Source organism: Capricornis sumatraensis, chromosome 3, assembly GCF_032405125.1.
Source record: "Capricornis sumatraensis isolate serow.1 chromosome 3, serow.2, whole genome shotgun sequence".
NCBI lineage: Eukaryota > Metazoa > Chordata > Mammalia > Artiodactyla > Bovidae > Capricornis > Capricornis sumatraensis.
Genome location: NC_091071.1, coordinates 62,993,462 through 63,017,172, shown reverse-complemented (window position 1 = coordinate 63,017,172; position 23,711 = coordinate 62,993,462). Strand labels below are relative to the sequence as shown.

Sequence of the window (23,711 nt, the reverse complement as noted above, 5' to 3'; positions counted from 1 at the left end):
ACTTAACTGAATATTATTTGCCATTATAATCTTATCTTGTGATAGACTTTCACAATAAGCAGATGTTAACTTTTTCTAATAGCTTTCCTTTTGGGGGACATCCAATTAGCGAACATTATTATGCAGTTTTTTCCCTCCTATTTTATATGTTCAGAGTATTTTGCTTAGTTTGCTATTTTTCTAGTTTGCTAGAAGTGCTCACCTCAGTTATCTGATATTCCATAGTACAGACTTGGGCCTTGAGATGCCAGTTCCACATGAGAATTCCTTCTTCTAGATGGTGGGAATGCACCTCTGGAGGTGTTCCTTAGAGAGCCCTCAGTCTACAAATTCCCACTCCAAACTCCCTTTCCTATTTTTAGCAAGAAATTCTAGGGGAATTCAGAGAGGACATCTACATTCTGTTCATTAGAAGCAGTTATATCATTAGCTGAATCTGTGATTACACATAGTTATAATGTTTATTGCATTACATCTTTCGAGTTTAAAAAAAGTAAGAGTACTATGGATGAAAACACATTTAAGTTAAATTACTACTGCACACTGAGATGCTTTCTAAGTTTGCAATTTCGTGCTCCCCTTCACCTGCCTCTGTCCCCTCTTGTCATGGCTTCTCCGTTTCCCCTGCCCTGAGCATTTAAGTTGAGAGGCATTTTAAGCAGTGTGGCCTTCTGGCTGCTGAGGGAAGGAAGGGATCGACCCTGCTCACCCTGGAGATCTATGGCAAATGGAAGAGGCTGCTGACTGTTGCAGAAACATCTGTCAGGCTTAATTGAACTGCCTGTTTTACCTGAGCTCTGGGGTGAGCATGCAAAAAAACAGGGAGGACCTGAGACTCTGATCCACCAGAGGAGGTTTGGAGGTGGAATGTGTGACTCCTGGCTGGTTTGTGGATGGAAGGTTTTATGATGGGAATAAAATAGCATGTCTACAAACTGATAATGCATTCTAGAAAAATAAGAAACATTCACATGGTTATTCTTCTTCAAGGAAAGAGTTTACTTTCATTCCTGTTTATCTCAGCAGGGGGGAACTCTCCCAAGTACTTTCTCCTCTGGTTCCTTCCTGCCTCCTGTTTTGTATCTGTTCATCTGCCTCAAGGGAGAGGGGAATAAAGAACCATTCCAGTTCTTTTCCCTCCCTGTCTCATCACTTGTTAAAATCTTGTATTAGCTTAAGGAAATCAGGAAATGTGAGTGGTCTTGTGGCTGACTATGATGTAGTAGTTTTTAGCGCATCTATTTTTTTGTGTGTGTGTGATAGCTGTTTTCATGGTGAAGGACATAGAGAAAATGATGAATTAGTCTTCATTGAATGTTACCATTCTCCTGATTTGACTGACATCTATGTTCAGTTCAGTTCAGTCGCTCAGTCATGTCCCACTCTTTGAGACCCCATGAATCGCAGCACGCCAGGCCTCCCCATCCATCACCAACTCCTGGAGTTTACCGAAACTCATGTGCATCGAGTCGGTGAGGCCATCCAGCCATCTCATCCTCTGTCGTCCCCTTCTCCTCCTGCATCCCCAATCCCTCCCAGCATCAGGGTCCTTTCCAGTGAGTTAACTCTTCGCATGAGGTGGCCAAAGTACTGGAGTTTCAGCTTCAGCATCAGTCCTTCCAATGAACACCCAGGACGGATCTCCTTTAGGATGGACTGGTTGGACCTCCTTGCAGTCCAAGGGACTCTCAAGAGTCTTCTCCAACACCACAGTTCAAAAGCAGCAATTCTTTGACATCTATGTAGATGGTGCCAAATTGCAAAGTCCATCCCTGTTTCTCTCCTAAATTGATTGTATACGCAAAGGCTGTAGCACACGGTACATGCCATACAGTGGTGACTTCCTGCACATTATTTGCCTGCCCTTCCCAAGTTCTAGTTCCAGACCATGAATTACTTGACAGGGCATTTCTACTTAACTGTGTCCTTGTCACCCTAAGTCCGTGTGTATAAACCAGTTTACTATCAGGATAATCATTCTCGTGTAGATCCGAGGCCAAAGTCATTTCTTTCTTCTTTGTTTCTCCCACATTCAGTATTAGGTTAACAAGTCCCATTGATTATTTCCTCCTTCATAATATCCTTATTTCTTTCTAGTCTCACTGCTCATTTCCTAGCCTAGATTCTCATCACCTCACCCTGGGGTCCTGCAGAGTACTCTTGCTTCACTGATTCCTTGTGACCTCCTGAGCTCAGATTTCCTGAATCTGGAAGATTCATGCTCAAATTATTTCAAAGACTTTCAGTTCCCTACATGATTAAGGCCAGATTTCCTCACTTAGTATCAAGAGACCACCATGATTGGATCCAGCCGCAGTGTCCTATTTTCCTCCCAACCTGTACAGTCTTGTCTGCTCATGGCTCCCAAAACTTCCCTATCTCCATCCCTGCTCCTGACTTTCCTGCATGGATTCCCACCACCCTCCTCTCAACTCAATACCTCCTGTGCCTCAAGGACTAGTCAAGTGACACTCTCACTGGCCACTAACCCATGCTGACCTTTCCTTTCTCTGAGCTTTATAGAACTTTGTGACAACATTTGACACTTCCTTGTTATCTTTTTGTGTACTGATCTCCTCAACTATATTGCGAGCTCTTTTAAACAGACTTTACAGTCTGATTCTTCAGAGACAAGCCTTGCACCTCAAGTATTTTAATGTATCCTAGAGGATATCTTTAAAGACCTGCAACAATATTAGTCTTGTCTTTTTATTACAGATTTGCCAATCCAGATTTATTTGTCCTCATAGACGAGTATAAACAAAGAACATCTGCCAACTGCATAGTAGTAATTGGCTGCCCTTCCTGTCACTAAATTATGTAGCCCAACCAGTGAAGGAGGGAGAGGAGATGGGAAATGAAGTGATTTAGTGCCCCTGTGGTTTCACTAAGTGTTTCTTCGCCAATGAGAGGGTCAGGGTCCCACTTAGTATTTAACAATGTGGAAGACTTTAGTAGCTGCTCCATTTACACTTCGTTCAAGACTGATTTTAGATGTTAGAACAGCTAACAGAATTGGCTGTATCTGTGTATATGTGTGTTTGTGTGTTCAACTCTGATTCTGAAAATGCAAGAAATACACTCCCTAAAATTTTAGAAGAGGAAATAGGTTGATTAGATGTCTAGGACTTTTGCATAACCAGCATTTCCCAAAGTATGGTCCAAGGAATGCTTGTCCCTTGAAATGTTGCATGAAAAGAGGGTTCTGCTGTCAAGTAGATTAGAGAAATGCTAAACCCAGTTGTTTTTTGCAATTAATAAATTAAAGACACCATAAATCCTGCAGCCAGAACTTGATTTAACTGAGCACTTCTTGAATGTGTTAGATTGTGGAGCTTTTTTATTTCCCTAGTGTTTGGTTGTTGAAAGTCCAGATTCTTCTTTCTGTTTCGAAATGGGAAGGTAAAGGAACTCTGGGCCCAGATCCCAAATGGCAGCACTAGACTGGGCTCAGGGTTGGCCTCCCCTTTAGATGAGGCATTTGCTCTCTCATCAGCCACAGTCTCTTCCTCTCCTTATTGTATTTCAGTATTTTGTGTTTTCTGCCTGACCCCTGAAAGCATTTGAATTCACGAACCCTGATTCGGGATGTCAATTAGTTGACCACAATAATATTTAAGTGACCAAGGGAGAGCTCCACTTGGATACTAAGAGGGCATCTCAAACTTGACATGTCCAAAACTGAACTCTTAATTTCTCTCTCAAATCTACTCCTTCCCAGTCCCCCTTATCTCAGTAAACAGCAACTCTGTCCTTCCACTGGTAAGGCCACAAACCGTGCAGGAGCCATCCTCGACTGCTCTCTTTTCTTCACACCGCGCGTCCAGATCCTCAGTGAATCCCACTGGTTCTGCCTTCAGGATGTCCTGAATCTGACCACTACTTCCCTTCTCCTCCCCCTCTGCCCTGGTCTGAGCTACCATCATTCCTCACCCAGACTATGGCCATATCCTTCTAACTGGTCTCCCTACTTCTACCTTTGACTAACCTTCAGGTCATTTTTCACAAAGTAGTCAGAGTGGTCCCTTTAAAACTAAGTCAGATCAAGCCTCTCACCTGCGCCCAGGCCTCCAATGGTTTCCCATCGCTCTCCAAATATGTGAACTTGTGACCATTGTCTACAAGGTCATTCATAACCTGGATATATACCTTTCTGGTCTTATCTCCTACCGCGTTCCACGTAGTGCTCCCTGGCATCCTCCTTAGATGTGCCAAGCATGCTCCTAACCTCAGGGACTTTGCATTCTGGGCTCCCTCAGACCAGCTTGCTTTTCCTCCAAGTACCCCCAGATATGCTCACACTCTTGACTCATTCTCCAAACGTACCCTCTTTGGGCAGCCTTCCCCCACCCTCCCCTGTGTATCCTCATCACTCACTGTCCATTTACCTGCTTTTGTCTTCAGAGCATTAACCACTATCTGACATGTTACATATTCACCTGTTTACATTTGTATCCCTTTCCTCTGCTCCTAATCACTGCAGTGCAGGCACCCTGGAAACAGAAGTTTTATTTTGTCTAATAATGTCTCCCTAGCACCTTCTGCAGTCCTGGCATATAATTTAGCTCAGAATATATTTGAATAAGCAAGTGAATGAGAGATTGGCATGGATAGGAAGATTGTGAACCAGGCTCCAGAGGCCTTGGTAGCTGTGAAGGAATGATCATGCAACTGGGAGATGACAGCAAGGAGAGAAAGTAGTATAGTCAGGAGTTGAGTCTCCCAGAAACAGTGGGCTTTGGAAGTAGAGGAGGGATGGTCCAGAAGTGGCAGAAGATACCAGGAGAGCACAGACCCTCCTGCTTGCTGCTAATGGCAACTGTACAGTAGAATAAATGACTTGGGGCTTATGTAGGCAGAGATACCAAACAAAAGCAAAGCAATGGGAGCATTCTGCTTAGATATTAAAACTATTGGTGGGGTGGGAGGTAACTCTAAAATAAGAGTTGTTGTTTCCCGGTCTCCCATAGTACTTATTTTGCAGTAATATTATAGCAAGCTGATTGGGTTTTGTTTGTTTGTTTTGATAATTACCCTTATAATTACATTTTTTAGAGAATTTTTTGCAGTATACAAGACTGTTGAGAGTTTCAGTAGTTTGGGATCAGACCAAGGACCTACATTTTAAAAAAGTTTTTTTTTTAATGTGGAGCATTTTTTAAAATAATTTTATTTATTTATTTTTGGATGTTCTGGTTTTCATTGCTGTGGAGGCTTTTCTCTAGTTGGGGTGAGCGGAGGCTGCTCTCTAGTTGTGGCGTGCAGGCTTCTCATTGCGATGGCTTCTCTTGTTATGGAGCGCAGGCACGAAGGGACACGGACTTCAACAGTGGTGGGGCATGGGCTCAGGAGTTACGGCTCCCAGGCTGTAAGTGAGGCTCAGTAGAGGTGGGGCATGGGCTCAGTGGTTATGACTCCCAGGCTCTAAGCGAGGCTCAGTAGTGGTGGGCATGGGTTCAGTGGTTATGGCTCCCAGGCTAAAGAGCAAGGCTCAGTAGTGGTGGGGCATGGGCTCAGGAGTTACGGCTCCCAGGCTGTAAGCGAGGCTCAGTAGAGGTGGGGCATGGGTTTAGTTGCTCTGAGGCATGTGGGATCCTCTGGGATAAGGGATCAAACCCGTCTCCTGCACTGGCAAGCAGATTCTTTACCACTGAGCCAACCAGGGAAACCCAGATCTACATTGTTTAAAGTGAAGCCTCTGTTTGGAGCCAATGCTTATTTTTACTTGAGTCGTTATCAAACCATTTCAGAAGATCAGATACTGTTGCTCCAGGAACTTGGAATTTGGAATGAATTATTATCAGATAGTGTTAGTTGCTCAGTCGTGTCCAAATCTTTGCGATCCCATGGACAGTAGTCTGTCAGGCTCCTCTCTCCATGGGATTTTCCAGGCAAGAATGCTGGAGTGGGTAGCCATTCCCTTCTCTAGGGGATCTTCCCAATCTAAGGACAGAACCCGGTTATCCCACATCACAGGCAGATTCTTTACCATCTGAGCCACCAGGAAAGCCCAGTTACCAGGTGAGTACCTATTACTAGAGTGAATTGTTATCGCTCTACTGAGTTAGATGTGAAAGGCACATAGGAGTTAATCTGTTTGTTTAATGAAAAATCAAAGAAAAAAAAAACAGCTATCCTTATAATGATTTAAAGTTTACAGAAGCTTAGAGATCATAAAATAAAGAACGTTTTAAGGAAAAAAAATAAGTCATAAGAGGCTGGTAGTTAATCTTCTTGCCAGTGTTTAATAAAATATATATTCAATATTATGGTCAGTGATTACAACTGATAGATTTCAATTACATGGATATCTAAAAATGTTTCCTGGGACTTCCCTGGTGGTCCATTGGTAAAGACACCACATTTCCATTGCAGGAGCATGGGTTCCGTCGCTGGTTGGGGAACTAAGATCCCAGATGCCGTGTGGCACAGCCAGAAAAGAAAAGAATAAAGTATTAATAGTAAGAAAAAAAAGTTTCCTACACATTGTCTACAATAGTTAACAAAACAAGCCATGACCCATTCGGTTAACGTCCTCTGGTAGCATGGGACGCTGCCCCAACAGTGATTCAGTGGGCCTCAAGTAACCATGGTCTGGTTTACCACTACGTAACTACCCAGTTCTGATATCAGCAGCATCTGCTCTATTTGCAACTTTAATTACTAGTGAAGAAGATGTCTAGAAAACCGGAAAGTAAAAATGTTCCTCATTAACAACTCAACTTTGTGTACAGGGTTTTCATAACAAGTTTTATTCTTGGACAAACAGATTGATAAAAATATCCCCCAGCCTATACACAAACTGACTTGGAATATTTTCCTTCCAGTTGAATCTCTGAAGTATCTTTTTCACATAGCTTTGCTAAACCAAGTTACTGCTTTGAAATATAGTATCTTTATTTTCTGAATATGAAACCTATTTCCATCTTTGGATTGTGAAAAATATAATGTTCCCCAAACAAAAATATTCTCAGTTCTGGAGAGGAAAATTCAAGCATTCTTGATTTATATCTAACTTCCAGTTTAAATCATCTTCAGTCTTATCAGTGAGGATGAGTATAATTTGAAATCTGCCAGTATCTAAATAGAAAAATTTTAGAATTCAGTGGATCCAGGGATTTGCCAGATAACCCTGGAACCCAGCTCTCAGTTCAGAGAGAAATGCTAAAGTGAAAAGTGAAAGTGAAAGTCGCTCAGTCATGTCTGACTCTGCAACCCCATGGACTGTATGGTCCATGGAATTCTCCAGGCTAGAATACTGGAGTGGATAGCCTTTCCCTTCTTCAGAGGATCTTCCCGACCCAGGGATCAAACCTAGGTCTCCTGCATTGCAGGCAGATTCTTTACCAACTGAGCTATCAGGGAAGCAGTGTCTTAACCAGAGTGAGACTGATATATAAAGCCCTGGGTGCCAGGTTAGTTTAAATTCCTGACTTGCTTCCAAGTTAGCCTTTTGGTGATTCCAGTCATCCCAAGGAACCTAGCTTTTAAGACTTAGGACCAATGTTGATGGGAAAAATAGTATCTGCTTGCAAAAAGTCACATTATGACCAACTTTTGTGATTTAGGTGCATTTTTAAAATTGGATGTTCTGAGAAGTCTGAATATTAGGCACAGTTCATGAATAATAGAACAATACCAGCAACAGCTGCTTTCTCATGAGTTCTCACTATGGAAGGCTGAAATATGATCACTATTTCAGAGAACTAAACTTTGGTATAAAGTGGTGGATATTCTGGCCACAGCTAATGAGCAGCTAAGTCAGGATTTGCTCCCTGGAAGCCTGATTCTGGAGTTCCTGTTCTTGACCACTCCACTTGTATGCTCTGTAGTAGGGCTGGATGAGCAGGAATGTCTGGGGAAAGGGCCTTCTGTACTTGTCTAAGTGAACTTTATAACACAGCATTTGTCAGTTACCCTTGAGTTATGTATCGCCTCCTCATTTTTTCGCTCAACAATAGCAGTGCTTTTTCACGTCCTCATTGGCCTGGGAAACAATAGACCAGAAAGTACATAGATGAAAATATTAATAATGACTGTGAAGTCCTGGTGTTAAAGGTGAATTTTGTAGTTTGTGCTTTCCTGAATGTTAAATTTTCTGGACTTACCCTACATGTATTGCTTTTGGAGTGAGAAGTTCCAATCGTTTATTTGTTTACTGAAAACTACAGTTAGCCTTTTCTATGAAACGAAATGAGCAGCCCCACAGATTTCTTGCTGTCCCCACCATTTGGAGATTGCTGTCAGCGCTGCTTGATGTTTACGGCATGTGTTCAGTCCGTGTCGAATGTGCTGAAACTGAGACCACTGGAAGGAAATTTCCCACCTGGCACGTAAATACTCATTACCCACAAGTGATTGAGAACTCATTGTTATCCCAGAAAGAATCTGTTTGCTGCTTGCCCTGGTATGTTTGCCAAAGCACTTTGGTTCTCTCCGCCTGCCTTGGTTTCTCACTTACGGAATTATTTTATTACCTTCTGGCTGGTTTGGGTTAGCCTGTTTGTACAAGCAAGTCTGTCCATCCGTCAGAGCCAAAATGAATACTGCCTGCTAGGTTCTTAGGCATAACATTAAATGGAGAGAAGCGCAGTATAATCAGTTATGAACCCTGGAGAGTTTCATTCGTAGGTCATTGACGAGGTCTGGGAATCTGTTGTTTGCAGAAGCTTCCTCAGGAGGTTGTTGTTCACTGAGGCTGGGACACAATCACTCCTACAGAACACATTTCAGGTATTTCACTAGGACTATAAAAACATCATCCCAAAGGACCATACATCAACAAAACTGCTTTATTTGACTTTCAACGTGGACACATAGAAAAAATTACCATCTCTCTGTTTTAGTAATTCTCCTAGGTTGTGTCAGGGGAGTGTGTAATTTCCTCGGTTCTGTCTCGTCACAACAAGAATTTGAAGTGATGGACGTTAAAGCTCTCAGTGTGTCACACAGCGCTCGGACAGATCAGTGTTACAGCTCTGTGTTACAGCTCAGTTTTATTTAGAAAATAAAGGAAAATACATCCTCGAGGTGTGAGGGCATGCCGACCCAAAAGACGTAAAGAGAAGAGAGAGAGAGAGGGAGAAGAGAGAGAGCATGCGCCTGAGAGAGGCAGAGACCCCCGGCCCTTTGGCTCCTCTTTTATGTTTTTCCTCCTCCCCCCGGGCCTGCCCTGTGTAACTTGGGCTAGCCAGGAGAGCTGTTTGTTCTACCTGAGGTCCTCACTCCAGTCCTTGGACCCTCCTTTGTCCTGTTTTCATGGGCTTTCCCTTCCTTGTCTTTTGCTGCTAAGTTGCTTCAGTCGTGTCCAACTCTGTGCGACCCCGTAGACGGCAGCCCACCAGGCTCCCCCATCCCTGGGATTCACCAGGCAAGAACACTGGAGTGGGTTGCCATTTCCTTCTCCAATGCATGAAGGTGAAAACTGAAAGTGAAGTCGCTCAATCGTGTCCGACTCTTAGCGACCTCATGGACTGCAGCCCACCAGGCTCCTCCATCCATGGGATTTTCCAGGCAAGAGTACTGGAGTGGGGTGCCATTGCCTTCTCCGTTCCTTGTCTTTTAGCCACTGCCTTTCTGGACTCCGTTTTTCTATTCTAACTACCTAACAATTGTAATTAAAATACCTTCACAAAAGTAAAGGAAAGCCCCATGCATGTTGTGCCAGCCTTCTTGACCTCAAATCCTAGTTAAAGAGCAGATTTTGTAATAATGGGAATAGCCACGTTTGATGAGGTTTCAGGGAAATGGATGCTGTCATGCACTACTGCTTGGCATGTTAATTAATTCTGCTTTTCTGGAGGGAAATTTTGCAGTATGTATCTAAAGTCTTTTTAAAAATCAAACCACAGGACCTGGTAGCTCAGCTGCTAAGAAATGCATTCTAAGGAAACAACCAAAGATACATGTAAAGATTTCTGTGCAGAGATGTTTGTCAAAGTATGTTTATGGTATTAAAAAATTAGAAGTAATCTAATATTCAACAAGGAGTTTATTTAATTACCTGACTCATAGCCATACAGTGGAATATTGCACAGCTATTAAAAGTGTTTTTAAAATGTTTAAAGCTTTGAGAAAATTATATGTTGTTACATGAAAAAGACCCACGTATTGCATTGAAAATATAGTATATTTCCAATTTTATTTTTAAGGATCAAGAGTATATGTTCATTTAAAAAGCTGAAAGCAAATATACCAGGATATTGGAAGAGTTTATTGCTGGTTGTGGGTGGGTTTAGTTTCTTTTTTTCCCCTCCCCTCAAATTTCTGCAGTGGACGTGTATTGCTTCTATAGTCAAAAATGTTTATTTTTAAAGGTTATATTTTATGGGTTAGTGTGCATATGTATGTAAACATATATGTGTTTAAAACAGTATATAGAATATAGTAAATACAATATAAATGTCATCTATTTTAATTACAAAATTGTAAGCCTTAACTTTCATCAAGAGGCTTTTTAGTTCCTCTTCACTTTCTGCCATAAGGGTGGTGTCATCTGCACATCTGAGGTTATTGATATTTCTCACAGCAATCTTGATTCCAGCTTGTGCTTCTTTCAGCCCAGCGTTTCTCATGATGTACTCTGCACAGAAGTTAAATAAGCAAGGTGACAATAAACAGCCGTGACGTACTCCTTTTCCTATTTGGAACCAGTCTGTTGTTCCATGTCCAGTTCTAACTGTTGTTTCCTGACCTGCATATAGGTTTCTTAAGAGGCGGGTCAGGTGGTCTGGTATTCCCATCTCTTTCAGACTGGCATCTGGTCCCATCACTTCATGGGAAATAGATTGGGAAACAGTGGAAACAGTGTCAGACTTTATTTTGGGGGACTCCAAAATCACTGCAAATGGTGATTGCAGCCATGAAATTAAAAGACGCTTACTCCTTGGAAGGAAAGTTATGACCAACCTAGATAGCATATTGAAAAGCAGAGACATTACTTTGCCAACAAAGGTTCATATCTGGTCAAGGCTATGGTTTTTCCAGTGGTCATGTTTGGATGTGAAAGTTGGACTGTGAAGAAAGCTGAGCACCAAAGAATTGATGCTTTTGAACTGTGGTATTGGAAAAGACTCTTGAGAGTCCCATGGACTCCAAGGAGATCCAACCAGTCCATCCTAAAGGAGGTCAGTCCTGGCTGTTCATTGGAAGGAATGATGATGCTAAAGCTGAAACTCCAGTACTTTGGCCACCTCATGCAAAGAGTTGACTCATTGGAAAAGACTCTCATACTGGGAGGTATGGGGGCAGAAGGAGAAGGGGACGACCAAGGATGAGATGGCTGGATGGCATCACTGACTTGATGGACGTGAGTCTGAGTGAACTCTGGGAGTTGGTGATGGACAAGGAGGCCTGGTGTGCTGCAGTTCATGGTGTCACAATGAGTCGGACATGGCTGAGCAACTGAACTGAACTGAACTGAAGCCTTAACTCCATAAGATTTAAAATTAAATGAATATGAAGTATATACCAGATGGGACACTTAAAGCAAGTTTTTAAAAACATTTTTGAGATGCTGTGAGCAAAACCTGTGCCCCTCTTTGCCCTCTAACTATCTTTATTTATCTCATAGAAATTTAAGCATGTTTTCCAGAAAGTGGGAACTTGGACACTGTATATTATTATAGCAAATATTTGTTCATTCTGTCAGCAAATATTTATGAGTACATATAGGCAAAACATAGATATATCTGCTCTGAGTTTACAAGGGTAATCAAACCAACTCTGCCTTAAATATACATATAAAAATGTTTATATGATTTTTTTTTGCTTGTATTGTCAGCAAAATCTTGAGTGATTATCATACAGAAAATCTTTGTCTGTTCTGGGTCATTTTAATAGCCTTATAGAAAAGTACAAATTAACTTGACCTTAGTGTCCTTTCCTAGTCATCCAGAACTGTTCTCCTGCCTCTTATTAACTCTGCACATTCCAGAGCCTTTGCTCTTGAAATGGGCTTCGTATTTGTCCCTTTTATTGCCATTTGGTTGTAAGTGCTGTGATGAGGTATGATCATAGTTGCTGGGTTTTCAGTATTGCGGCATGTTTGTGAGTACAGGTAGGGAGCAAGCCCACAGGTAATTTCTGGTTCTAGTGTTACTGAAAGGCAACCATGGGAATGAAAGAACTGTTTATTCATATCCCTTTAACACTTCATAGTCAAGATTGCTGAACTCCTCTTGGCTATAAATGGACCACTCAATGGGCCATGATTGTATTTCTTACAATGCAGGGTTTCCAACAACAGACAGCTTCAATGTAGGGCCATAGCTGTTGGCTCTTAACAAGCTTGTGTTTCTGTGCAGCAAGAGTGAAGAATGTGATGACTGTTGGTTCTTCCCTCAGGGTTTCCCAGGTGTGCTGTGTGGAATTTTCCCAGCCGTTGTGTCTAAAGTTTTCTACTTTCATTCATCTTAGTGGTGCTTATATGGAGATTTATTATTAATGTAATTCTGCTGTCTTTCAGTGAGAGCAAGATAATCATTACTATAGAGAAAGCGGTAGAATTAACTGCTTCTTCAGTCATGGCCTTCTGGCTTTGGTGATTTTGGTATTGTATGCTATTCCAAAAAGAATAAAAATAGTCCCTTTAAGAACATGATTAAGAAGACACCAGGCAAGACCGTGAGCCTCTTTTGCTGTAGGCATTCACGAGATACGCAGTGTGCATCACTATCCACTGCTGTTGCTTCCCACTGGCAAGTATCCAAAGGCATCTGTCTCCACTCACTTTGCCAGCTTTCTCAGTAAGCTCTGGTGCTCCGGTCATGAGATGGTGCTGACTACAGTCGCTAGATTGACCAGGTAACATAATGGCCTTGTCAGATATGGCTTCTCAGCTTCCAAAGGGCACCCAGGTGTTGTACACCTGTAGAGTATTTGGACACATCTTTCTGTGGAAATAAGAATGCACAAGATTCCTAAAAATTTTTTCTTACATCATTTGTAACTGAGCTGTTAGCCACCATTTATGGAGTGCCTGCTGTGTGCCAGTGTATGGTAGAACTGTCCATACACTGGGTGTCAACTCAGTGACTTGCAGTGTCTTCTAAGGTAGACTTTAACATCTCCATTTTGGAGATAGAAAACACTGAGGCTGAGAGAGGTTCATGATTTGCCCTCTGTATTTACATGGTAAATAGCACCATGGGGGTTTGTATGCTTGTCTATGTGACTGCAAAACTACATTCTTTTCTCTTCATCAGACACTGCATTCCTGAAGTAGAGCTAGCTGACTTGCTCTTAGTTCTGGAAACTTGGAAGCAAACCTCATGGTTGCACCCTATTTAGGAATGCTGTAAACTTATTTTTGTTTTATTCATTTCTGCCCCTCTGTTTCCATGGAAGGTTGTGTTCAGTTAGTCTTAAGGTTAACACTACTTGAAACTGCTGTTGTTTTTTGTCATCTAATATTGTATTGTTGCTGTTGTTCAGTTGCTAAGTCATGTCCGATTCTTTGTGACCTCAGGGACTGCAGCCTGCCAGACTCCTCTGTCCCCCACCATCTCCCTGAGTTTGCTCAAATTCATGTCCATTGAGTCGGTGATGCTATCTAATCATGTCATTCTCTTACCACCTGCTTCTCCTTTTGCCTTCCATCTTCCCCAGCATTGGGGTCTTTTCCAGTGAGTTGGTTCTTTCCATCAGGTGGCCTTCAGCTTCACATTCAGTCCTTCCAATGAATAGTCAAGGTTAATTTCCTTTAGGATTGACTGGTTTGATCTCCTTGCAGTTCAAGGGACTCTCAAGAGTCTTCTCCAGCAGCACCGTTTGAAAGCATCAAGTATTTGGTGCTGAGTCTTCTTTATGATCCAACTCTCATATCCATACCTGACTGCTGTAAAAACCATAGCTTTGACTGTATGAACCTTTGCCACATGATGTCTCTGTTTTACTTTGTTTTTTAATTATTTCTTTATGTTTGTTTGCTTGTTTAAATTTTTGGCTGTGCTGGATCTTTGTTGCTGCATGCCGGCCTTCTCTACTTGTGGTGAGTGGGGAGCCACCCTGTAGTGGAGGTGCAAGGACGTCTCACGTGGTGGCTTCTCTTGTTGAGAAGTACAGGCTCCAGGGTGCCCAGGCTTTGGTTGTTGTGGCATGTGGGCTCAGTAGTTGGGGCTCACGACTTCCAGAACTCAGGCTCAGTAGTTGTGGCACATGGGCTTAGCTGCCCCACGGCATATGGGATCTTCCGGGACCGTGGATTGAACTGGTGTCCCCTGCATTGCAAGGTGGACTCTTAACCCCTGGACCACCAGGGAAGCCCTGTTGTCTCGGCTTTTTAATATGTTGTCTAGGTTTGTCATAGATTTCCTTCTAAGGAATAAGTGTCTTGATTTCATGGCTACAGCCACCATCCACAGTGATTTTGGAGCCCAAGAAAATAAAATCTATCATTGCTTCCACTTTCTCCCAGCAATCTTGACATCTAATACTAGCTTTGACTTTAGTGGCTTCCCTGGTGGCTCAGAGGGTAAAGCGTCTGCCTGCAATGCAGGAGACCCGGGTTCGATCCCTGGGTCGGGAAGATCCCTTGGAGAAGGGAATAGCAACCCACTCCAGGGTTCTTGCCTGGAGAATCCCACGGACAGAGGAGCCTGGTGGCCTACAGTCCACGGGGTCTCAAAGAGTCAGACATGACTAAAATGACTTAGCATGCATGAAGAGTTGGACATGACTGGGCGACTTCACTTTCACTTTGACTTTAGTAGAGGTCAGTATTTAAAAGCTTGGAGTCCAGAGGAGAATCTTGATTTCCATTCCAACTCTAATACTTACTCTGTGTCATTAACCTCACTGAGGCTCTCTGTCTGTTCAATCAGCCATAAAATAAATTGAATAACCATTATTTAAAAGCTTTTGATGAAGATGGCATGAAATAATCCGTGTAAGAGACAGGGATATAGAAAGCACTGAATATGAACTATCATGATTGTCATCATCATCAACACTACAAAGGTTACTAGTATCACTGGAATAGTGTTGCTCTGTCAAAATTAGAAAAACTAGAACAGAGACAAGCCTAATCATCAAAAGCTTGAATAAGAAAATAATTTTGAAGTTTATAAATCATTTTGGGTATCTGTCTTTGAAAATAGTTTATATAATTCATGAACAGAAAAATATTATAGCTTAGATAAACTCATCAGATGAGCAGTTTCAGTGGAGTTAACATTCAGAGAGCAATGGTCTCTTTAATACTGTTTTGAATTTGTATGGAAAGTGAGTCTATACAGAAATTGGTAGCCACCACCTACCATTTTTCCAGCAGCTCTTTTACATCTCTAAAATGAAATTATACAAGAGCCCAGACAAGCCAAGAGATCCATTCAGCAGTTCTGTGGACTTTCATTTTGAGAGTCGCGTTTCTCTCTGCAGGAGTTGCGACTAAACCAGTCAGCTGTTGTTAAATGTCCCTTTGTATGTCTGTTTACCCACATCTTTGATACCACATAAACCAGACTGTAGTCATGTCAACAGATTTCCGCTTGCTACCCAGGAGGTATTAATGTTAGTGGGTATTACCCAGGGGACTAACTTTTACCAATTGAAAGAGCGGCAGTGAAATATGCACTCAACTCCTGGTTTTAAGCTAAGTGTGCATCAGTTTTCTCTGAGCTGGGCGAACAAAGGATGGGTGAGTACTTTCACCTTTTCTGTGTGTTCCAAGTTCCTTAAAAATGCTGACCTGGAATGAACCTAAAGTTCATCCTTTGTCACAAATGGCACCACACTATTCAGAGGGATTGATAATGGGGGAGAGCAATGCATGCGTGGGGGCAAGGGTACATGGGAAATCTCTATACCTTTCTCTCAGTTGTGGAGCTAAAACTGCTCTAGAAAAAAAAAAGTCTTTAAAAAAATACAGTGACCTGGAAATTAGTTGTAATTTTAGTATTTGAAAGGAAACTTGATTTTAAAAGAACAATGAACAGATATATGTAATCCTTTATTTAACCTTCTTATATAATATGTATAACACCTTGAGGGTAGATGGCATGTGTTTCCAAGTCACCGTGAAAGAATATGAAAATAGACAGCTTGTGAAGAAAACCAAGTATAGCACAAGTTATGATCATAAAGGAAATGTGAAGATTTAATTTTTGTTACTGAAGATGTTACCATATTATTAATACATTTTTTTGTGTTCTCCATTGACCAGTCACAGCTTTAAATCTAATAAACAAGAGCTTAATTCACCAGATGTTAACTCACCAGTAGTTTTCATTTTAAAAGTTAAGTCCTTATTTTAAAATGTTTTCAAAAGTTCTGTCTTATTGGAGCTATGATTTTTATAATTCCAAGATGAAACTAGAAGGGAGTTTTATACCTGATCTTGTGTTAATGATTGCTGAGAGACCATTCTCTACAACTTAATAAAAGAGATCTAAAAAATTCTAGAGATTGCCTGGCTACAGTATGCAGGGCCTTGTGCTAGAGGTCAAGAAAGTGGGATACCAAGATGAAGATAAGTCTGTTCCTACTTTCATGGAGCACACAGTTGAACTCAAGTCCAAAACTGAGTATGACAGATTTGAAAACTGTCTTCTTCATATCTGCCCATATTAAGAACATACCATTCACCTACTTAGGTATCTCATTAACATAATGAGTGATTGTGTGTCCTTATGTAACTTCAGGGATGTATTTTTGACTTTTATTTAAAAACCACGAGTTTGAAGCCAATTCTTAAGGTAGTCGATTAATTTTTTATTATCAGATAGATGATAGGTTCGAATAATGTACAAATATACAATATACTCGGAGAAGGCAGTGGCACCCCACTCCAGTGTCTTGCCTGGAAAATCCCATGGACGGAGGAGCCTGGTGGGCTGCAGTCCGTGAGATCGCGAAGAGTCGGTCGGACACACTGAGCGACCTCACTTTCACTTTCCACTTTCATGCATTGGAGAAGGAAATGGCAACCCACTCCTTTGTTCTTCCCTGGAGAATCCCAGGGATGGGGGAGCCTGGTGGGCTGCCGTCTATGGGGTCGCACAGAGTCGGACATGACTGACGTGACTTAGCAGCAGCAGCAGCAACAACATACAATATACTGCAGAAATTTGTTTAAGAGCTTTTGGCTTCTTTATTATCATTATGAAAAGTAAATGAAATAGCTTATTTTGGGGGCCAGTTACATTTATACTAATCAGTTGGTAATTTTATAAATCACGCCTTCCTTTTCCAGTAATATATACTGAGTTAGTGATAGTTGAAGGAGAAAACTTAAAGTGTGACTTTAAACAGTTTTTCCAAAAAAGAACTTAAGAGCATCTGTGGTTATTTTGATAAGGTGTGCACCCAGATGTCCCCTGATAAGCAGGAAACTCTGTGGCCCTTAGGGAGATTGTCTGGCCCCTCCAGAATAAGGGGTCCCCAGGGCCCTATGAAGAATCATTAAATAGCAGTTTAAAGCACTGAGTTTTTAAATTCAAGTTAAAAGTTCAAATCTTGGATTCTCCATTTATTAGCCTTGTGATATAGCACAATTTAATCTCTTAAAGCCTCAATTTCCTCACAGTGGTAATAAAAATATCCATTTATTACTAAGATAGATAGAGTTATCTTAATAAACATTTTTATGATTCTCTGTACCTTGGAAAATCAACAAAATTTGGGTTTGGATTATCCACTAATTTGAAATGTGTTGTTCAGCCGCTAAGTCATGTCTAACTCTTTGTTACAACAAGTTTGAAATAAATGAACCTCTTACTTTTCTTCCCTAATGCAAACTTTTGTGAAATTGAGTGGAGAAAACAGCTAATATTGTGTTCTCTGTGACAGGTACTGCAGTAGGTATTTTACAGATTCTCTTCTGGTTTGTTTCGTCACTAACCTTTCTGACCCACAGAATCCCAGCTACACTTTAAGTATCCCCAGGTCTCTATAGAGACAAAACTCATTTTTTTCTCACTTTAAATATCCTAAATTGATTTCCGTGTCTGTAGCTTGATTTGAATATTAGGTGATTTCGTTTCTTTCACCTGGCTAAGTTCCTGAGTTAGTCCTTTATTTCTTGCCTACGTCACTGCTAAGGTCAAGTTCCTTTCCAAGTTTTCAATTTCTTACTGTGTGTATTTGTTATAGGGGGTAGGGAACGGGGACCCGAAGGCAATGAATGTGTGTTTTATTGCCCAGACACCTGCATGTATGAAAATAGAGAGGCGTCCTTATGTTACATAACCTCTGAAAAACTTCACTATACATTAGAGAGAGAATGAGAGTAAAAAAGATAAATAACATTTTGGTCTGGTTATAAGAAGTTTTCAACTTGCATATGCCCTGAAAGGGCCATGGGAACCTCTAAGGTTCATGGACAACCTTTTGAGAACCACTGCTGCAGAAGCTAGAGGGATGAGGAGGGTGAGTAACAGTGGGGTAGGAACTTTGACTTCTTTTATATATTTCTATTCTGTATTTGAATTTTTTATAATGAGCACATTTTACTTTTATTATTTTTAAACACACACACACAAAATGAAAGGCTGTGAGGGTGTCCTAGAAGGTAATACGATTTTTGCTTCAACCACAGCAATAATTCTCATTTTAGTTCCTGTTACATACATGATCTCAGAATAAACCTAAATTTCATATTTAGCTTATATGTTTTAAATAGGGTCCCATCCAGAATACTAACATGAACAATAATGCAAGTCCCAGGTCATTTGTTCCCTTTGTTGTTAAAGATCTGAACACACACCGCCTGTTTTTCTCTTCATAGTCTGCCTTTGCTTCTGACTCCCACAAAAGGCTCAGACACAGGTATGGATACCAGTCCCGTTTATCATTTTTCCCTGCTAATTGCAGTGAACCTAGGAATGGAAAGAGCAGAGTCCCATTTACTGCTTAAATTGTCCGTGGACACACTGGCTGCCAGATTAGAAGTTCTTGCTGCCCACTGCCCCTTTGTGTTTGGTCACCAAATATCTGTTCTGATTTCTTCTGCTTCCTCACAAATTAGAAAAATAAATCTTCCATCCCAGTTATTCTCTTTCTAGTAAGTGACTTAAAAAAGCAATCAGATACGGTTTTAAAAATTTACAGTCAGGCTTCTTATTTTCAAGATTACAGAAATAATCAAAAGTCTGAATAGAAATTAGAATAATTTGGCTCAGGTCTAAGTGTAACTTGCTTTATGAAGAAGCAAGCATTAATCTGACAGTTTTCCAATGAGATAGGAAAAACAGAGATCTTAATAGGTAAATAAAATCCAGCTTTGTGTATTGAAACAATGAAATGTTATAACTAGAGTAAAAATGTTACATTTTTCAGCCTGTATTTAAATATTAATTCCATTGGATTATTTCTTTAATGTCTTTCAGATTTATCCCTTTGTATAAAGTGCTTAAATTCTTCCAAATACAATGTATATTTTTGTACTAAAAAAATTAAGAAAAAAATTAAAAATCATCTGTAATTCCACCACCTCTGTACAGCTACTGTAACATCTGGAATATATTTTGATTATAAGCTTAGCATCATCATATTCTACATATTTTTTATAGCCTGATTATTTAGTTAACCAAACACCATGACTATTTTTTTCATATCAATAGACCAAAGTTCATGTTATCATTTTTAATCATTGCATGGTATTAATACTTCCTCAAAAATCTGTACCATTCTCATATATATTAGATTTTTTTACTATAATAAGATAATGCTATAGTAAGTGTATCTGTTCCTGTATCTTTCCATACTAGTCTGATTACTTCCTTAGAGTAAAGACTTAGCTATAAGATTACTGGGTCAATGAGGCAGTACTTTTTTCTCCAAAGACTTTTTAATAAAATTGCAAAATTCCTCTTTAAAAAGTATACCGATTGTATACTCCTTTTCCCCCAACCCGGATCTATTCTTGAATGTAATGGGTTTTAAAAAACCATTATTATTTTGGTTTTCATTTCTTTAAATACCTCTGTGGTTGAAGTTGAACATCTCTTCCAATATTCTGCACAAGTTGCCTGCCCATGTACTTTGTTTGCCTATTTTCCTATTGGAATGTTGTCTTTCTGACCTGTGAATGCTCTTTATAATCTTTGTAAAAGACATCTACTGCTTGTTGAATTGTTTTCTTCTCTGCGTATAAGAATTATATTATTGTAACTTTAATAATTATACTATTATATAACTATAAGGATTATAAGAAATTCTAGAGACTAAATGGTATCATGGCTCTGGGATTTTTGATGTAGACCTTTCTGTGTTTGCTGAAAGAGGAGCAAATATTTCTGTATAAGGCTAGCCATCTAAGTAGTAGGTGTACCACCATTCTCATAAAGTTATTAAAATGTTGGGACTTAGTCCATTTTTTTAAAAATTTACGTGCTCTCTGACTCTTTCTCTAAGACTAAAATCAGTATTGTAGCAGAAATTCACCATCAAATCCACAAGGGAAGGAGACAAAATCCTGTCCTGACACTTTTCTTAGAGTTGTTGCTGCCTTTGGTCCCCTCTGGAACTTGTCATCTTTAACCTAGCTCACTGCTCTTACTGTGTGATGTGTGCGATCTCACCCTCCCGTCCATCCACATGAGGAATGGATTCTCTAACCCTCAGCTGTATTTCCGTGTATTTTCAGAGCATCCACATACTGGAGAGGACTTCTTCCACGAGCACCGAACCCTCTATAAGTCGGCAACTGCTGGAACCAGAGCCGGTGCCCCTCTCCAAGGTCAGTGACACAGTGTGATACTCTCCCAGGTGGCAGGATGCCTGGCCTGGGGCCAGTGGAACAACACCTCTTTCACCTGACTCCCCTAAACTAGTTGTGATGCCCATTGTAGAACTGCTCTTTCTCTTCCTTCCACCTCCACTATGTAGGGTATCTTGCCCTGAGAAGGGAAGAGATGAAAGTGTATTTGCTGAGATTTGCAGGGTTACATACAGATGGCCAGAATTCTCTTTGTTTGGGGCTTCCCCGCTGGCTGAGAAAGTAAAGAATCTGCCTGCAATGCAAGAGACTCGGGTTGGATCACTGGGTCTGGAAGATCCCCTGGAGGAGGAAATAAATTGAAATACGCCAGTCCACTATTGAAATTGAAATACTCCAATCCAGTATTCTTGCCTGGAGAATTCCATGGGCAGAGGAGCCTGGTGGTCTACAGTCCATGGGGTTGCAAAGCGTTGGACACAACTGAGTGACTAACACTTTCATTTCTTTCCACTTTCTCTTTGTTCTAAGGGAAAGGCAAGAGAAATTATTGTCCTTCTCTGTTGGAGAGATGAACTAATATTTCTGTATCGAGGTAATTAACAAAATCACTGGGCCCAGAAGTAACAACAACAGCAACAGCAGGTACCATGCGCTGGGTACCAGGTATTATACTAAGACTTGATTCCATTTACTATAATCCTTATGAGCAGTTCCATGTAGTGTAGATATTTATTACATTTTACAAATACAGGAACCAAGAGTTAGTAACTTGCCCAGAGTCAAAAAAGCTGCTGAGTAGCAGGGCAGGGACTCAAACTTAGACTCGTTTAAACTCTACCCCACCTGCAGGATAAAAGAGTCCCTACCCAGAGGGGCTACTTTATGTTCAGAGTTCAGCACCTTTCTTGCAGCTGGTCTTCCTAGCAGTGAGCTCAGAGGACAACACAAAGACTACTGATGGAGACCTTTTCTGAATCGTGGAAGCTGGTGTTCCCTGTCCTTGGGCTTCCTTTCTCTAAGACTATGGCAACATCTAAATTAATTTATGCCTAAAATGCAAAAATCACAAAAAAAAAGTCGAGGAGACACCATCCTACTTATTCCCATCCCCTGCTCAGTTCCCTGAGATTTTCAGACTCCCCTATTGAGAAACTCAGAAAATAGAAGGCATGGGGATTTTGAATCCAAATACAAAAATAGCACCTTATTTCCCCAAAAGGTTAACTAAGTATGTATAACTGATTCATCCATGTTGCTTTTCCTACATTAAATAGAATCCTTTGTGAAAAGAATGCTCTACTACACTGTTGTATTGTAGAATATGCTACCTCTTTATACTTTGAAGTTGTCACAAGCCATAGACTTTATTCTGTCAGATAGGAGCAGATTGCCACACTAAAATAAGGGAGTTATTAAATTGTTAAAAAAAAAAAGCAACTTAGAAATGAAAACAATCTTATTTCTATTTGAATGGCAAACAGAGGGTGTCTGCTTGGTAAATATAACCAGAAATCTCTTTGAAACCTCAGTTCTCTCTCAAGACTCAGCTAAAGGACAGAGAGAATAACTCCATGTAGGGGTGATGGAGAAGGTGGCTCACCCTGATTGAGCACCCACTTTGGGATCTGGGTCGGACCCTGGCAACATCCATCTCATTACTTCTCCATGCCTCTGCCTGCTTAGATCTTGCTGTGTGTCTCATATTCTTGTGTTTTTGTACAAATACATAACAGCTCTCTTGGGACCCCATGAAATCAGAGAGTCCTGTTCAATCCAGACACCATAGCATCTCACCATCCCTCAGCTCCTTTGAGAGAAGATGGGCTCTCTGGGTTCTGGTTGGTGGTGGAAGAACACTGTTTAAAGTGCAATGGCAAGCCACTCCAGGACTCTTGCCTGGAAAATCGCATGGACGGAGGAGCGTGGTGGGCTGCAGTCCGTGAGGTTGCTACGAGTCGGAGCCGACTGAGCGACTTCACTTTCACTTTTCACTTTCACACATTGGAGAAGGCAATGGCAGCCCACTCCAGTGTTCTTGCCTGGAGAATCCCAGGGATGGGGGAGCCTGGTGGGCTGCTGTCTATGAGGTTGCACAGAGTCAGACACGACTGAAGCGACTTAGCAACAGCAGCAGCAGTCTTGTCTCAGGATTTAGTTCAAATGCTTTGTTTGATACTTTCACCTCCTAAAGCATTTCACATATCCACCACCTACACATGTGCGCCTATAGAATATACTCTTGAGAAAGGAAATGTCTTTTTTTTTTTCCCCAAATGAACAGCCTAGGGCTGTTATCAGGTTACTTTCTGTTTGGGGGTATTGTTATTAGATCAAAGATGTTTTTAAAAACTTCTGTAATAGCAAAAATGTTTGTATATCTGTTTCAAGTACTGATTATGTTAGGGTTTTTTACTCTGTTTCTAATATACATAAACCTATGAATGTTGGTGACTTTAAGAAGAAAATTGATATTAATTGAAATTAGGAATAGTTATTCAATTTTCAGAAAGCAATTTTAGCCTTCTCAAAACAGACCTGGTTTACTGAGGATAGAGATGAATTGTACTAAGTCCTGAGGTAGGATATTTCATTTCTTACACACCTTATTTGTAACATTATCATCAGTATTTATGATTGAAATAGAGTTGTTTGCTCTGGTATTATCCCTTGCTTTTTTGTCTGTCTGACAGTTTATTTAACTATAAGAACTATATTAGGATACTTCTAATTTCTTTTGCTGAGTTTAGTAATGCTCAATCAGAGTGAGTGCAATTTACCTGTTCAGAACTGCTGCATGTATGTTTACAAAATACATTTTTAACTTTTTGCTTTTTCTATCTTATCCACACAGCCCCACCCCTTTTTCCTTCTGTAGTTAAATTCCCAAAGAAGAAAAAAACTGCTGTGATAGAGATCAGTAGTCATAGTTCCATAGGGACAAGCTATTACTACATTCTGAATTTAATTAGGAAAAAATTCAAATAGCATTTGTACTTATTATTAAAGATTTCCATTTTCATAAATAGTGCAGAGTATTTGTCACACATGGAGA

At 40.6% G+C, this 23,711-nt stretch overlaps 1 protein-coding gene across 3 annotated transcripts in view; it reads left to right on the top strand.

The window, feature by feature from the left end:
* Positions 1–23,711, top strand: part of OSBPL6 (oxysterol binding protein like 6) — a 114,940-nt gene that overhangs the window by 28,406 nt on the left and 62,823 nt on the right. For all 3 annotated transcript variants that reach the window (XM_068966823.1, XM_068966821.1, XM_068966820.1), the window contains exon 3: positions 20,585–20,677. In XM_068966823.1, the coding sequence (XP_068822924.1) occupies positions 20,585–20,677 (93 nt within the window). The remainder of the gene's footprint in view (positions 1–20,584; positions 20,678–23,711) is intronic.